Raw genomic sequence first — 17,975 nt, forward strand, 5'->3', positions numbered from 1 at the left:
CTCACCGCTAAAAGAACACCCATGTTGCTCATGAGAGCTTTTGATGGAATCTTGTTGCAGCCAAAACCTTTTTTTTTTTTTGGCCGCGATTGTTATATTGCCCCTCCCTATTAGTATATTGAATTTGCGATTCAATAGTTAACATATTGCTAAGCTATTTAGGGACTCAGAACAATAAAAAAAATAAAAAGGACATATAGCATTTTAGTTAAATTTTGTTATTCCAACAACAACAAAGCTACACAAATATATAAACATTAAAATAAAATTTTGGGATAATTAATTCCTAGATCCTTATAGTTTCATTTGATTTTTAGTTAGGTCCCTATAAATTTTTTTTATCATGTCCTTTTAATTTTACATGTTTTTAATTAGGTCTTTCTATTTTCTTCCTTTTTACCAGGTTCTTATAGTTTCACTTATCTTTTAATTAGGTCCTTTGTAGTTTTAAAAAATTTATTTGTAAAATTTATTCTTGAAAATTAATTTTGGACAAAATAATTAATAGAATGATTTGTTAATTAATAATTAATTAGAACAATCAATTGTAATTAGATATAAATTATTTATACAAACAATTAATATAATCATTTAGTAATTAATAATTACTTGGAGTAATCAATTATAATAAAATGTAAATTATTTATAATTATATTCTAATTTTAGAAAATTATATTATTATAATTTGAATTTTATGATTATAAAAATTAGAATTGAAAAATAAATAATACATATGTTTAACTAAAAATTTAAAAGAATATTAACATAAAATTATTATAATAATTTGTTATTTATAGAATATTATTATTTATAGAATAAAGAATAAAAACTGCAAGAACCTAATTAAAAATAAGGTAAAGCAATAAAAAAAATTATAAGGATCTAATTAAAAACATGTGAAATTATAAGAATCTGATAAAAAGGAAAAAAAACTATGCAGATCAGATTAAAAATCAGTTCAAATTATAAGGACTTGCATATTTATTATTCCTAAAAATTTCAAAATATGACATTTAATAAAAAAATCCAATAAATGTTAAATCTCCCGAGCTGTTAGACTAATTAGAACATTATTGGTCCTTTAATGGCTGGAACCAAATTGAGCCATACGAGTGAGCTAAATAAAAGAACGTGCACCAGCGCAAGCATTATAATATCATAATATTAATTAATTATTTAATATTGAATTCATTATCTAATAAAAGTGACAAAGTGATTCAAGTATATTTCAAATTAGCAACAAATACGTTTTATAAGAACGAAATTATGAAATTTCTAATTACATAGTACCTTGTAGTAATGAGAATTACAAAATACTTTAAGACGTTAAAGATATGTGTGTGCAACTATTGAACTGGGAAATTTAATTTATTGTATCGCCATGTTAAAAATTAGTTTATGTGATCCAAAATAAATTATGTGAGACACCCGGTTAAACTATCTTCAGGATGGTTTACTTTCCTCCTTCTACGTGTTTTATTTAGTGGCCAACCTTCCTAGTGCTTAGTCATTAATTATCGCTTTAAATGTTACATCAGGACTGTACATGTGTAGGGCTAGGCAGGGCAAACCCCACGCTTGATGCCCAGCTCAAAATACAACTCACTGCCCAGTAAAAACCCTAATCATTTTGAGCTGGATAAGGGTGGGCTAGCCTAGGCAAGGCGGGCTTTTCTGCCCAATTTAATAACATCTTGCCCATATCATATGTAGAAAAAAAATTCAATTATTATGTTTTGAAACAAGTGAAAGGAAAGAAATTTATCATGAATGACTCAATCACTCATATATATATATATATATATATATATATATATAAGGCTTATGTAGTCTTGTTCTTCAACCTTTGATTTCTTATGGGAGATAAAGAAAATATTTAATAACTAAAGCATTTAATAATTGAGCTAATTATGTAGTTCAATTATTTTGTTCACTCATATTAATTGGCGAATTCTTTATAGTCACGTGAAAGCACAAGATTTGAAAGATGATTTTATTTTATTTTATTTTTTTTAAAATTGGAGGTAAGAGAAAAAGAAGGAAATTTAACTTGGAGTAATTTAACATATTTAATCTTATATTTTGATACTTGGTTTTTTTATATAATTATAATTTTCATGTTCCTTTCAATTTTTTCCCCTAATTTTACCTAATATTTTTACCCAAAATAAAGGGGATAATTGCATAAAATAATGTTATATTATATATAATTATATATCTTTTCGGGCAAGGCCAAATGGGCAAGGCAGCACGCCCTGCCCATGGCCCTGCCCTACCCTGCCCTGCCTGTGACCTGTGAGCCCGGCTCAAAAATACTCATTTTTGTTTGGACAGCTTTTTGTTGGGTTGGGTTGGGCTTTTTTTTTGCAGGTTTGGATGGGTTTATTGGACGTGTGGGTCTTGTGCACCATCCTAGTTACGTATTATTTATTTTGTATTCATTTTTTTGCCATTAAATTTATTAATTATATGGTCTTGTTTCACACGAATTGTGTTATGCTATTATTGTCTAAGAATCTCGTTTAGTTTCTCTTCATTATTCTCTCTACTCTGCTTTGAATATGAAATAGCTGTGTTAGTTTCTTTAACACTAAAAAATTGCATTTCCCCTATTGTCTTGTGATACTTATGTTTTTAACTTTTTGATGATGACTTCTAACATTCTCAGTTATATACCAGAACTTCGAGAGTTTGGAACTGATTAAATTAAACACGGTATTGTGAAATATTTTTAATTTGCAGGACTTGTTTTCGGTGGATTCTTCGTTTTATTCTGCTCTTCATCAAATACTTTGGTCTTCTAATACATCTGAGAAAGAGGTCAGTATAAAATATCATACTTCGTCATCGTTTTGTTTTTACATATATGGTTATTGTTAATTTGTCTATTGCTGGAATACATGTTGCGATAAGTCTTAAGTACCATTTTCTTTTGGGAATTATGTTGGAAACTTAATTGGATAAAGCTAAGTATAATTGAGATATGCATATAGAGGTAGAAGTAAATAAGTAAGATGTGATAATTACCTCCCATGGCAAAATGTCACGAAAGGACGTGAAGCTTCTTGGACTTTATCAAGATTTTTGAAAGAAGGAAAAATCGGCTGAAGAAAGACTATCTGGCAAATCGCAGATGAGTAAAAAGTGAAGGTCGTGATGCTGATTCTCATTAACTCCGGGAATTCTCATTGATGAATGATTCTTCAAAGTAGTGACTAAAGAATTGGACGAGACCGACCAGTCTACTGGTTGGATTAGAGAACTAATGACTTGGTTTGGATTAAAAAATCATTTTGGTCGTTGAGCCAGATTAGACCAGGATTGAGCTAGCAATAATAGCTGAAACCTGAAGTTAGATCGAGAACTGAAACGATTTTTAAAAAAATTGGACAGTTTTTTTGGTCTATTAGAAAATATGCTGAAAAAATTTAATTTTTTTTTTACCAGCAGCTGAAAAAATTTAATTTGAAAACCTATAAAAAAAATCACCATATGAACAGTTGGCTAAATTATACAAAACCTCCTGAACTTTGGGACGATTGCATATAACCTATCTGACATCTCGAAGATTAAATTCAACTCCCTTTATCTTTTACTGTTTTCTTCCTAGTTAATGCTTATCAAAACCAACTCATTACTTTCACTTTAATATTTTTACAATATTATGATCTTATTTTACAATCTTAATGAATTTATTAAAAATTTGATGATCGTCTATTAATTAAAATATCAATTTTTGTGTGGTAAAAAATAGAAGAAAAATGTTATTTAAAATTTTATAAAGATAAAAAATATAAGAATAAAAAAGAGCAAGAGTTTTTTCTTAAATGATAAAATGACATTTCAATCCTTATATAAAAATAATATAATTATTTATAAAATGATTATATTAGATGAGATGCCATGTAAGATGCCACATAAGATGCGAGGTGTCTTGTGTTGATATGATATGACAAATTTTGTTAAAAAGATAATAGTAAGTTAACAGCAAGGTGTCCATAATAAAATAATAAAAGATTAGGAGGGTTAAATTTAAACTTTAAAATACCAGGGAGATTATTTGCAATTGCCCCATAGCTTATGCGGTTTTTGTATAATTTAGCCTAAAAAATTCAACATATTTCCATACCATTTCTGGCAGTATGGTGTTATTTAATTGTAAACTTTATATATATATATGGAATGTTATTAAGTTGATAATTATATTTATTTACATATATTATTATATACATATAATTATTTTTATAAAATTTTCATTTAACTGTTATGTCATCGTTTCGACGGTTCGAACACTGAATCATGAACGGCTGACCTAAAACAGCTGTAAAGATGCTTGTATTAATTTGATGAATGAATAACTTTATTTAATAATTTCCATACGGACAGTTTTGGAAAATAACATCTTTAAAATTAGAAAATTTTAAAATCTTTAAAATACTGAAACAATTGTATCGAGAATATGTCATTTATCACCACTGTTGCAGCTAAAAGTAGTCCAATTTAATATGAATAGGAAGATCCAGCAACTACAAAAGACAACTCAAATAACATGATCTTTTTAAAATGGGAAAACGACTTGAGGACCTTGCATGAATATATAACTAATTACAGTTGTAAATTTTAGAAATCACAGTTGATTTTAAAATGATATTTAAATATCATTTTCCCAAGTTAAAACAAAGTGGTTTTAATGGTAGAATATATGAGCCATTTGCTTTCATAACACTTTTTGTCATGCAATCTAAATCTTAAATGAGAAAAAGACACTAAAATATTTTCAAAAATGTTAAAAGACAAATTAGGGTGAGTGAATTTCAAAATCCCAAATCTTGTACTATTTTGAAATTTTAAAATATTGTGAAATGATAACATTGCCATCATTCCCAGTGCTCCTACATTAACAATTCTAGTTTTACTATTGATTACTTTTGTTTTCAAAGTTCTGATGGCTATTTTTGTATAACTATTGACTACACAAGAATAGTAAATAATTAAATAAAAAGTAGTCACTAGATCTCCAACAACATTTAATGCTTTTTTTGAATTTTTGAAATAAAAATAGTCAATAGCGAAACTAGAGTAGTTAATAGCTAAACAAGAGTAGTCACCAAATTTTTAAAAATAAAAATAGTTAATCACAATATTAGAGCAGTTAGTAGCTAAATAAGAGTAATTATCGGACTTTTAAAAACAAATGTAGCTAATAGCTAAAAAAAAGTGGTCAAGATTTTTGATAATTACCTCCCATAGCAAAAGGTCACAAAAGGACATAAAGCCTATTGGACTTGATCAAGATTTTTGACTGAAGGAAAAATCTGCTGACGAAAGATTCATTGGCAAATCGAAGACGAAAAATAAGATAATTGATTTTCAAAATTCCCATCACCGAATGATTCTTTAAAAATCTCCATTAGCAGAAGTTTCCATTAGTAGCCATATGAGGGCAAGGCTGAGATCGATGGTTTTGGAACTATATGCGAATGGCTAATTTAGTGTTTACTATAAAATACAACAGCTAGCTCAAATAGGATCAATCTGCCTTAACAAGCAAGGTTCCTAAAGGCTTTGTTATTTGTTAAAAGCTGGAGATTGAATTACTTTGCTGATAAACATATATCTTGAGATTAAAAAGAATGTTTGGTATTGATTTGATGGATGAATAACCATTTTAATAGCCATGATAGCGACCAGACGCACGGCTTGGAAAATAAAACAAAATAGTATTATATCGTATTGCAAATTAATTTACAACTGTTCAGCACTTTTAATTTTCATTTTTAAAGATCTTAAGTCACTGAACAGCATCTTTATGATTTAATTATTAGGGATACACTGATTTGACAACTGAAACCCCATTAATATGATAGTCACATAGACTGATTATAATCAGTTTGTATCCATGTTAGATGGAGGGCTGCCTCTTTGGCATAGCAAATAACGAAGTCCAAAGTTTGGTGAATCTGGTAAAAAATGAAGCTCAATATTTCTGTTGCTTCAACAATTATGTTGAAAATTTTGATCAAAAAAAGAAAATACTAACAGCAAAGCATCAGGATGTGAAGAGAGAGTTTCAGAGAGGCAAAGGAGTCTTCAGTTTTAAGTCTGAAGCGCAGCAATGGGTAGATGAAGCAGATGATATCATCCATATAGACAGTAAAATAAAGAAGAGATTTCTTGGTGGCCGGTGTCCTAATTGCTGGTGGCAGTACCGAAGAGGCAAGGAGTTAGAAAAGGAGACTCAGCATATTGAAGCTCTACTAGGAAGATGTGAGTCCAGTATAATAGCTGGTCGAGCAAATATACCGGACATAAAACACCTTCCTTTACAAGATTTTCTTCATTTTAACAGCAGAGAGTCAATGTTCCAAGATCTGTTGAAGGCATTACAAGATAATAATTGCAATATGATTGGATTGCAAGGGACAGGGGGAGCGGGCAAAACTTCAATGGCAAAAGAAGTGGCTCATAAGCTAAAAGAATCTAACTTGATTGACAAATTCATCTTTCTCGTTGTCTCCAAGCCTCCTGATTTCAAAAAGACTTGTGAAGAACTTGCAAAAGGTTTAGATTTGAATTTAGAGGAAGTGAAGGAAGAAGAACTCTCAAGTAAAATATTGTCTAGAATCACTAAAATGGGCAAAAAGTTGCTTATAATACTAGATGATGTATGGGAAAAGTTTGATTTGAGAGAAAACTTGGGGATTCCATCTGACCACAAGGGTTGTACTTTATTGATAACCACACGTAGTGCAAATGTTTGTATGGAAATGGAATGCCGAATGATTGAACTACAGATGTTAAACAAGAAAGAGGCATTGAAACTTTTTGAAGCACATGCCAAATTAAATAATTCCCCTCGTGGTTTGAAGGGTATGCCAGAAAAAATTGTGGAGCATTGTGGAGGCATACCAGTTGTAATTGTAGCAATAGCTAGAGCATTAAAAAACAAACCAGCAACAATTTGGAAGGATGCTTTGAAATCCTTGGAAGATCGTGCTGTTGATCAACATTTGGAAGTGGCTTATAAATGCTTGAAGTTAAGCTACGATAACTTGAAAAATCAAAAGTCCAAAGAGCTTTTTCTTATATCTTCTTTGTTCCCAGAAGATTACCGAGTTCCTATACAAGTTTTAACCAAAATTGGTATCGGGTTGGGTTCTTTTGAGGAAAATGATAGATACCATTTAGCAAGAAGCAAAGTGCATGAAGCTATAATGGAACTCATGGATTTCTCTTTATTGTTGCATGGAGGGGATGAATGTGTAGAGATGCATGATTCAATTCGTGAAGTGGCTTTGTGGATAGGAGATAGAGATATTCAATCTCTCATAGATTTGAAAATGCCTATGAAAAAGAGTTTGAGATATTTGCTTTGGAAGAATGATGATTTTATGACCAACTTTGACGGAAGTAAATTGGAGGTTCTATTAATATTTTTAGATGGTTCAAAGGAGTTCAAGGTCTCGAGTGCATTCTTTAAAGAGATGATGAGGCTCAAAGTTTTGGTTTTATTTAATAATTATTATTACGAAAGAACTCCAGCTCTATTGTTGATGAATTCATTCCAATCATTGAAGGACATTCGAACACTCATTCTCAAGAATTTGGATTTAGGTGACATCTCTATCTTAGGAAACTTGTTGAGTCTTGGGACTATTTGGTTTTATGATTGTTCAATCAATGAATTACCAAGTGAATTTTTGAAACTAAACAAGTTGAGATCATTGGAGGTAGAGAGATGTGAAATTGAAAAGAATAATCCTTTTGAAGTGATGGAGAGTTGCTCACAGCTAGAAGAGTTAAAATTTGTTGATAATAGGTGTGACAATGAAGAAAAAGATGAAATTTCTCAAAATGGATCTCCTCTTACATTACACAGATATTGTATATCTTCTCAGGATCTTTCAGGTTATCTTGAGAAGTATGACTTCATGTCGAGATGCCTTCAAATGGATGATCAATTAAGTCATTTAGTCTCAAAGGCAACATTTAATCAACTTGCCAGAAGAGCTGAACTTCTTATCTTGGAAGGGGAGGATGCGCAAAGAATATGGGAAAATCTTATCCTTGATATTGTTGCAATAGATGAACGAGACTTGATGAATGATTTGATCGTTCTTAATTTGAGCTCATGTCCTACCATGGAGTGCCTCATAGATTCTGAAGATCATGATTATTCTGATATGGCTCCTTTCTGTAATCTGGGTGAACTACATCTCTCTAAAGTAGGTGTTGAAGATTTATGTCGCGGTCCTCCACCATCTGGCTTTTTGAAGCAATTAGAGATTATGAAGTTGAATGAGTGTCCTAGACTGAAGAGTATATTATCTAATGGCAACTACAACTTACGTCATCTTAAGTCCATGAAACTAGAAGATTGTCCAATGTTGGCGTCAGTTTTCCAACTATCCACTGCACGAAGTCTGATAAAGTTGGAAAAATTAACAATTAGGAACTGTAGTGCATTAAAATGCATTATAGTGAGTGAAGACAGTAACAGTAACCAAAAGAGTTACCATGACTCATTGTTCCCAGCATTGAAAAAACTTCAAATTGAATGTTGAGTATATATGAATGTGAGCAGCTGGAATACATATTTGATAAGTTTGAAGAGGGCAAAGATGCTTTGCTCCCTTCACTGGAAGAGCTGGAACTTTCTGGAGTACCAACTTTCATTGGAATGTGCAAAGAACATCACCAACTCGTGAGTTCATCAATGCAGAAGCCATCACCTCCACATTCAAGACATAATTGTTCCAACAACATGAATCGAAGTCCTGCCAGACGTGCTTTCTCCTGGGTTCAAGCATGTTGTTCTCCCAATAAATCGAGGCCCGCCAATGAAGAGACCAAAATTACTGTTTCTGAACAAAGACAGCATGACCACACAATCCCACTGGTATGCTACACTTGCCTCACTATTTTTGTTCAAATATCTCTCTTAAATAGATGGTTTACTATTGTGGCATTAAATATCTATTGCGATCCGTGTTGTGATATACTATTCAAAAGTGAAGTACTAGCTTTTTAGGGTTGATATTAACATTTGTCACCAAAAACGACCTTGAACAAAATAACAAGATGTAAAATAAAATTACATGAGTGTTCGAATTAACCTCTGAAATTTATTATAACAACTTCTCCTAAAACCATCAGGATAACTAGCAACATTGTGAATCAATTATTTAAAATAGCGCATAAAAACGTTATTTGGCACCATATTCATTTGAAAAAAAAAAACTGAAAATTTTAGTTCTCAAAGTTTCAATTAATTTGATGTTTTAATTACCATTAATTTGATCTTAACGATTTCAAAATGTCAAATGAAATATCTTTCAAGGTTCGAGTACCTTACTGAAATCTATGGATCAATGAAGTTCCTCCTAAATGGACTGTGATCTTCGTTAACTACCACTTCTCATGCTAATATTAATAATTATAACACCGCATTCAATTTATTTAACATTTTGAAGTAATTTACTTTTATGTTTAATTATTTGACTTTCTTTTTTTGGATCAGAAGAAGTATAAAATCATGAAAACAAAATAGAACGACTTAAAGTTTAAACGCAAAGAAAACAACAGAAACCCAAAAAACTATGAAAAAGCATAAACAAGAATGCGAAAAACATCCAAAGACAACACTGAACTGGTTCACTCCCATAGCAGTAGCTGAGAACAAACAGATCTGGTTCACTCCCATAGCAGTAGCTGAGAACAAACAGATCTGGTTCACTCCTATAACAGCAGCTGAGAACAAACCGTGAGAGAGAAGGGGAGATGATGAAAAATCCATCCAACAACACACTCCCTTAATGTACTTGAAGCTGCACACCAAAACAATCACAACACCAGGCAAGCCAAGAAGAGCACCAGTTAACAATCCATCTAGAGGAGGAATGAACAAACAAAAGAAGAAATTACTGGGATTGGGGGCATAAAACCCAACCATAGAGGCCACAAACCCATTACAAAACTCCTTAGCTCATCCAAAGAAGCTAAGTTGCAACAGAGAGCGACAAATTCCATAGGGAATGCTCTCATGGAAGAAGCTTCACCAATCACAGCCAAGCTGAGCAAAATCAACAGAGAGAATCAGAAGCCTTTTTCCTCTAGATTTCCAGTCAACCAGTGACCAATCTTCAAAGCCACAGCAGAAGCAAACCTCCCTCTTAAACCAGAACCATCAATCCCAGCAACTACTACCTCTAAATTCTTAAAATAAAAAACAGAACAAAGACATCCAGGCGGCACCCATCTTAAATCATCCTTAGTTTTTAGTGAAGCCCTTTTGTTTGCCACAAAGAAACTAAACTTCTGGACCTTCCCTTCAGTAAAGATTGCAGCAAAGTAAACAAATGAACTGCCAATAAATCCCAAGCTAATGGCATCTTCCTCCAACATATCCTTGTCTTGAAAGGAAAACAAACTAAAGCCCCCTATCACCTTTGAAAAAACTATGGCAAGCACTATCTCAGATAAAACCAATGGTTTAAACCAGCAGCAACAATCATTTTGAACAGAAACCAAGGTTTTCCTCATATTCCAAAACCACCAAGAAACATAAATGAGACCAACTAGTACAACACATACTTCATAACTAGCAATCAAACCATACGAACAAAAGGACTTTACAAAGAGGCTATTCGAAGAAAGAGTACCAGATCTTGTTACCTCACAAGGCCAAGGCAAAAGAATCCCACGGAATAGACTTATATCAAGGTGACAGTGCAAGATTAGCTTTAATTTGAGAATCATCTATCCATCGCTCATAGATCTATTTTGAAGAAACAACTGATTTGGTCGCAACACATAGAACTCTCCTTCACCCATTCTCCTTTGAGCAAAATAGCTTTAAGATTTCACCATCTCTGGTGCTATTCCCATTGATTCCCAATGTGCGCTCGGCCATTCCGTTTTCCTCTTCGCCATTCTTGTTGAGGCTCTTAATCGTGCTAACCACTGATCTCCCACCTTCAAATCCCTAACCAGCAAAACTTCAGAACTTGCCCTCATCTTCAGATCTTGCAAAATCTCTAAAAACTCACGCACACACCAACGCACACACACTAGACTCACTCTCCCTAGGCCGCCGCCGGGGAGAGGATGCCGATGGAAGCCGCTCACCAAGGGACGGTTTGTGTTCTCACAAGAGGAGAGAATTCGCTCTCACAAGAGGAGAGATTTTTTTAACTGTTTAATTATTTGACTTACACATTAGAATAATTTAATTATTTATTTAATGAAACTGTATGGACGAAATTAATATTAGTTAAGACATGTGGATCAAATTGAACATACTTTACTGCTTATTTATTTTGGAATAAGAATAATTTATTTTATTTATTATTTTTCATGTTAAAAATATTTTGATTTGATATGTACTATATTTAAAATTTACGCATTGTTTGTATTGGAATAAGAATGATTTACTGCAAATATTTTACGGATTCCAATGTTTGTTTGGACAGTTGAATTTGAATACCACACCGACAATAAACATTTTAAATTAAACAGTTTTATTGTGTTTGAAGCATTTTACTCAAAATTTTGTCAAGAGAGTGCAGAATATATAGAATGCGGTAATAGAACAAATCAAGCGGTCGTCTAGTTTTGTATAACAGTATATTTGAAAAAGAAATGAAACGATATTATTATTTTGATTCATTGTTACGCTGTGATATTATTTGTTGTATATTACAGCATAAAAATTATTGCGTCTTTAAATTTTATTGATTGTTTGCTTTTGGAATAAGAGTGATTTATTTTAGCGATTGATGTTTTGTCTAAAATATTTTTATTTATATGTAGTAATGTATATTTAAATTTTATATATTGTTTGTTTGGAATAAGATTGATTTATTTTCTTGGCGATAAATATAACTTTCTCGAGATTTGTGTTTATAGGAATTAGATCCATCCACATGTGGAGTTTTTCTTTGCCACGCAGCTCAAAGCCTTTTGGTGCAATCATTGAAGAATGTAAGGAAAATAAAACTATGGGAATGTGGGAACATATTATCACTGTCAACTTTATCCATTGCGGCCTCAACAATTTCGTTGGAAAGTTTGTCAATCAGGGGATGTCATAAACTGAAGTGCATCACAACACACGAGGGAGATGCTCAAGTTGATAATAAGAATTATTGTTCCATTTTCCCAACACTAGAGAATCTGGAAATTTGGAAGTGCGAGGAGTTGGAATTTTTATTTCAATCATCAATATCTGATGGTCTTCAAAAATTGAAGTCTTTGACTATCACGAAAGTTCCTGAACTAAAATATGTTGTTGGGAACTACCAGCAAGATCAGCAAAACGAAGGGCTGCGTTTCGAGCTCCCTGCATTGGAGACCCTCTCCATCACACATGCGCCGAAGATCAAAAGCATTTGCGCCAAGAATTATAAGATGGATCTGCCATCTCTTCAGAATGTCGAGCTGTGCAATTGCATCATTAAATCTTTGGATGATTATGACATGATGAATCTGACAACTACAGAGGTACACTCTCTTTAACTTTTGTACATATGATTTGTTCTGTTTTGATAATGTTAATTACAAATGAAGTATTATTCGATCAAAATGAAATTATTTATGATCGTTTTTATATGTTGAGCTTTTTTTTCCCACTCAATTCAGCTTTTAGATTAATTGTTTATTAACAAATATTGAGTTAATTGTTGCCTAACAAGGGTGATGTTAATATATGGTTACTAATAATAAAGACTTCGAATAAAAAAAGGTTATGAATGGATTATGCAAATTAACACAAAAAATTACGTCATTTAGCTCCATATATATATTTGGGAAAATGAAACTTTTATTACTCAAAGTTTCAATCCGTTTGGTGTTTTAATTAGCATTAATTTGGTCTTCATGATTTCAAAATGTCAGATAAAATATATCTCAAGCTTTGAGTGCCTTATTGACATCAATACAGTTTCAGTTAATGTGCTGTGTTCTTTTTTTAACCACTCGTATACTTAGGTATGCGGATAATTTAATTATTTATTTAATGAAATTGCATGGACCAAGTTAATATTAAATAAAACATGTGGGTCAAATTGCAAATCTTTTACAGATTCCGATCTTTATCCATATGTCGGACAGAATAACACACACAAAGGCGATAGTCATTTGAAATAGAAAAGATTTTTTTTTCCATTATAAACATTTAAGGTAATTTTTCATTGACAAATTATCAAATGAAATTGTATGGACCAAGTTAATATTAAATAAAACTTTGGGGTCAAATTGCAAATCTTTTACAAATTCCGATCTTTATCCATATGTCGGACAGAATAACACACACGAAGGCGATAGTCATTTGAAATAGAAAAGATTTTTTTTTTTCCATTATAAACATTTTACATAATTTTTCATTGACAAATTATCAAAATGGAATGGGGCGTAAGGGAGCTAATTAAGAGTTGAATTAGGTTTTTATTTGCTCTGATATTATTTGTTGCCTATGATATGACTACATAAAAAATTTACACGCTCAAATTTTCCTGATTGTTTTTTTCAATAAATCTTCACTGATTGTTTGTTTTGGAATAAGAATGATTTATTTTACTAACTGTTGTTATGGTAACAATATCTTTGATTTATTATGTATTATTATATATTCCAATCTTGCATATTGTTTATTTTAAAATAAGAGTGATTTATTCTGTTGGTGATAGATATAACTTTTTAAAGATTTGTGTTTGTAGGAATTAAATTCATCTACAGATGGAGTTCCTCCTTTCCATGCATCTCAAATCTTATTATGTATTAATGTATATTTAAATTTTATATATTGTTTGTTTTGGAATAAGAATGATTTCTTTTCTTGATTTATTACGCATTGATTTGTGTTTATAGGAACTAGATCCATCCACATGTGGAGTTTTTCTTGGCCACGCAGCTCAAAGCCTTTTGGTGCAATCATTGAAGAATGTTACGACAATAGAACTTACAAATTGTGGAAATACAAATTGTGGAAACATAATATCAATGTCAACTTTATCCATTGCGGCCTCAACAATTTCGTTGGGAAGTTTGTCAATAAGGGGATATCATAAACTGAAGTGCATCACAACACACGAGGGAGATGCTCAAGTTGATAATAAGAATTATTGTTCCATTTTTCCAACACTAGAGAATCTGGTAATTTGGGATTGCGAGGAGTTGGAATTTGTATTTCAATCATCAATATCTGGTGGTCTTCAAAAATTGAAGTCTTTGACTATCACGGAAGTTCCTGAACTGAAATATGTTGTTGGGAACTACCAGCAAGATCAGCAAAACGAAGGGCTGCGTTTCGAGCTCCCTGCATTGGAGACCCTCTCCATCACACATGCGCCGAAGATCAAAAGCATTTGCGCCAGGAATTATAAGATGGATCTGGCATCTCTTCAGAAAGTTGAGCTGTGGGATTGCGGCATTAAATCTTTGGATGATTATGACATGATGAATCTGACAACTACAGAGGTACACTCTCTTTAACTTTTGTACATATGATTTGTTCTGTTTTGATAATGTTAATTACAAACGAAGTATTATTCGATCAAAATGAAATTATTTGTGACTGTCTTTATATGTTGAGCTTTTTTCTCCTGCTCAATTCAGCTTTTAGATTAATTGTTTATTAACAAATATTGAATTAATTGTTGCCTAACAAGGGTGATGTTAACATATGGTTACTAATAAAGACTTCGAATAAAAAAAGGTTACGAATTGATTATGCAACTTAACACATAAAATTATGTCATTTAGCTCCATATATATTTAGGAAATGAAATTTTTATTACTCAAAGTTTCAACTAGTTTGATGTTTGAAGTAGCATTAATTCGGTCTTAATGATTTCAAAATGTCAGATGAAATATATCTCAAGCTTTGAGTGCCTTATTGACATCAACGTAACATAATTTCACTTAATGTGCTGTGTTCTGTTATTAACTACTACTACTTACGTATGATGATAATTTAATTATTTATTTAATGAAACTGTATGGACCACCTTGATATTAAATAAAACATATGGGTCGAATTGCAAATCTTTTACAGATTCCAATCTTTATCTATATATATCGGACGCAATAAGACAAACACAGGCAATAATCATTTTAAATTGAAAAGATTTTTTTCCCCATTATAAGCATTTTATGTAATTTTTATTAACAAGTTATCAAATTGAATGGGGTGTAAGGCAGCTCATAAAGAGTTGAATTAAGTTTTTGTTTTCTTTGATATTATTTGTCGTATATGATATGACTACATAAAAAATTTACATACTCAAATCTTCACTGATTTTTTTTTTCCAATAAATCTTCCCTGATTGTTTGTTTTGGAATAAGAATAATTTATTTTACTAATTGTTGTTGTTAAAAATATCTTTGATTTTTTTGAGCAAAAAAAATATCATTGATTTATTATGTATTATTATATATTCCAATTTTGCATATTGCTTATTTTAAAATAAGAGTGATTTATTCTGTTGGTGATAGATATAACTTTTTAAAGATTTGTGTTTGTAGGAATTAAATTCATCTACAGATGGAGTTCCTCCTTTCCATGCATCTCAAATCTTATTATGTATTAATGTATATTTAAATTTTATATATTGTTTGTTTTGGAATAAGAATGATTTATTTTCTTGATTTATTATGCATTGATTTGTGTTTGTAGGAATTAGGTGCATCCACAGAAGGAGTTCCTCCTTTCCTTGTAGCTCAAAGCCTTTTGGTGCAATCATTGAAGAATGTTACGACAATAGAACTTACAAATTGTGGAAACATAATATCACTGTCAACTCTCTCCATTGCGGCCTCAACAATTTCGTTGGAAAGTTTGTCAATCAGTAAATGTCATAAACTGAAGTGCATCACAACACATGAGGGAGATGCTCAAGTTGATAATAAGAATTATTGTTCCATTTTCCCAACACTAGAGAATCTGTATATTCGGGATTGCAAGGCATTGGAATTTGTATTTCAATCATCAATATCTGGTGGTCTTCAAAAATTGAAGTCTTTGTATATTAGGGAAGTTCCTGAACTAAAATATGTTGTTGGGAACTACCAGCAAGATCAGCAAAACGAAGGCCTGCGTTTCGAGCTCCCTGCTTTGGAGAACTTCATCATTGAAAATGCGCCAAAGATGAACAGCGTTTGCGCCAAGAATTATAAGATGGATCTGTCATCTCTTCAGAATGTTGAGCTGTGGAGTGGCGACATTAAATCTTTCGATGATTCTGACATGGTGAATCTGACAACTACAGAGGTACACTCTCTTTAACTTTTGTACATATGATTTGTTCTGTTTTGATAATGTTAATTACAAATGAAGTATTATTCGATCAAAATGAAATTATTTATGACTGTCTTTATATGTTGAGCTTTTTTTTCCCGCTCAATTCAGCTTTTAGATTAATTGTTTATTAACAAATATTGAGTTAATTGTTGCCTAACAAGGGTGATGTTAATATATGGTTACTAATAAAGACTTCGAATAATTTACTCGTAAAATTACGTCATTTAGCTCCACATATATATATTTGGGAAAATGAAACTTTTATTACTTAAAGTTTCAATCCGTTTGGTGTTTTAATTAGCATTAATTTGGTCTTAATGATTTCAAAATGTCAGATAAAATATATCTCAAGCTGAGTGCCTTATTGACATCAATACAGTTTCAGTTAATGTGCTGTGTTCTTTTTTTAACCACTCGTATACTTAGGTATGTGGATAATTTAATTATTTATTTAGTGAAATTGTATGGACCAAGTTAATATTAAATAAAACATTTGGGTCAAATTGCAAATCTTTTACAGATTCCGATCTTTATCCACATGTCGGACAGAATAACACACAAAGGCGATAATCATTTGAAATAGAACAGATTTTTTTTTCCATTATAAACATTTTACATAACTTTTCATTATCAAATTATCAAATGGAATGGGGCGTAAGGGAGCTCATAAAGAGTTGAATTAGGCTTTTATTTGCTCTGATATTATTTGTTGCATATGATATGACTACACAAAAAATATACACGCTCAAATTTTCCTGATTGTTTTTTTCAATGAATCTTCACTGATTGTTTTGGAATAAGAATGACTTATTTTACTAACTGTTGTTATGTTAACAATATCTTTGATTTATTATGTATTATTATATATTCCAATCTTGCATATTGTTTATTTTAAAATAAGAGTGATTTATTCTGTTGGTGAAAGATATAACTTTTTAAAGATTTGTGTTTGTAGGAATTAAATTCATCTACAGGTAAGTTCCTCCTTTCCATGCATCTCAAATCTTGCTGGCGCAATCGTTGAAGAATGTTAGAATAGTATACCTATCGATGTCGGAACTTAATATCATTGTCAACTCTATCCCTTACCTCTACAATTTTGTTGGAAGGTTTGTCAATTATAAGATGTGATCAGCTGAAGTGCATTGTAGAAGATGAGGCAGATATTGGAACTCGCATGAACTACAATTATTCCATCTTTCCAAAGTTGAAATGGTTAGAAGTTTCAAACTGCAACGCATTGGAATATTTATTCCCATCACATGCTTTCAGATGCCCTGCATGTTTGGTGAGAAGCCTACCAATGTCGCAGAAGCTCAGTATATCAAAATGTGAAGAATTAGTTAACAATGTTGAAGAAGATTATGAAAAAAATGATGATGATCATCATCAGTGCCGTGAACCATGCTTTCCCAACTTAGAAAAAGTCTCTGTCATTGATTGTGACAAATTGAGCTACCTGTTCTCTATCCCTATCTCTGGTATCCTTCCAAAACTAAGATCTTTGAAGATAAGTAGAGCCAATGGACTTGAGCATGCACTGGTAAGACAAGGAGAGATGAAAGAGATGGCCATGAAGGATGATGTGCTTCCAAAACTAAGTAAATTGGAGCTCATAGATCTTCCCAACCTTTTATGGTATGAGATTGAATTTTCAAACTTTGAAAGGAGACGATAA

The 17,975-nt window shown here is 31.6% G+C and overlaps 2 protein-coding genes across 2 annotated transcripts; both read left to right on the forward strand.

The window, feature by feature from the left end:
• The first annotated feature begins 2,236 nt into the window (after positions 1-2,236).
• On the forward strand, positions 2,237-9,165 carry LOC114754377 (disease resistance protein SUMM2-like). The gene is made up of 6 exons (XM_028943144.1): positions 2,237-2,288; positions 2,371-2,420; positions 2,743-2,820; positions 5,907-8,480; positions 8,585-8,899; positions 9,157-9,165. The coding sequence occupies exons 1-6, from the start codon at positions 2,237-2,239 to the stop codon at positions 9,163-9,165; spliced, it is 3,078 nt and encodes a 1,025-aa protein (XP_028798977.1).
• Positions 9,166-11,112: 1,947 nt separating this feature from the next.
• On the forward strand, positions 11,113-17,975 carry LOC114754378 (uncharacterized). Its single transcript, XM_028943145.1, has 6 exons — positions 11,113-11,136; positions 11,908-12,501; positions 13,867-14,475; positions 15,674-16,267; positions 17,253-17,271; positions 17,407-17,975. Exons 1-6 carry the CDS (start codon positions 11,113-11,115, stop codon positions 17,973-17,975), a joined length of 2,409 nt encoding a protein of 802 aa, XP_028798978.1.

The sequence above is a fragment of the Neltuma alba genome, unplaced genomic scaffold (genome assembly GCF_004799145.2).
Source record: "Neltuma alba isolate B1F8T4 unplaced genomic scaffold, ASM479914v2 tig00010134_pilon, whole genome shotgun sequence".
NCBI classification, from domain to species: domain Eukaryota; kingdom Viridiplantae; phylum Streptophyta; class Magnoliopsida; order Fabales; family Fabaceae; genus Neltuma; species Neltuma alba.

Bases quoted from the DNA above. Each gene is read 5' to 3' on its own strand.
- LOC114754377 (XM_028943144.1), top strand. From the start codon at position 2,237: ATGGGCAAGGCAGCACGCCCTGCCCATGGCCCTGCCCTACCCTGCCCT. The intron at 2,289-2,370 runs GTGACCTGTGAG...TTTTTTTTGCAG, and splicing joins TGCCCTACCCTGCCCTGCCT to GTTTGGATGGGTTTATTGGA. The intron at 8,481-8,584 runs GTGAGTGAAGAC...GAATGTGAGCAG, and splicing joins GTGCATTAAAATGCATTATA to CTGGAATACATATTTGATAA.
- LOC114754378 (XM_028943145.1), top strand. From the start codon at position 11,113: ATGGAAGCCGCTCACCAAGGGACG. The intron at 11,137-11,907 runs GTTTGTGTTCTC...TTGTGTTTATAG, and splicing joins AAGCCGCTCACCAAGGGACG to GAATTAGATCCATCCACATG. The intron at 14,476-15,673 runs GTACACTCTCTT...TTGTGTTTGTAG, and splicing joins TGAATCTGACAACTACAGAG to GAATTAGGTGCATCCACAGA.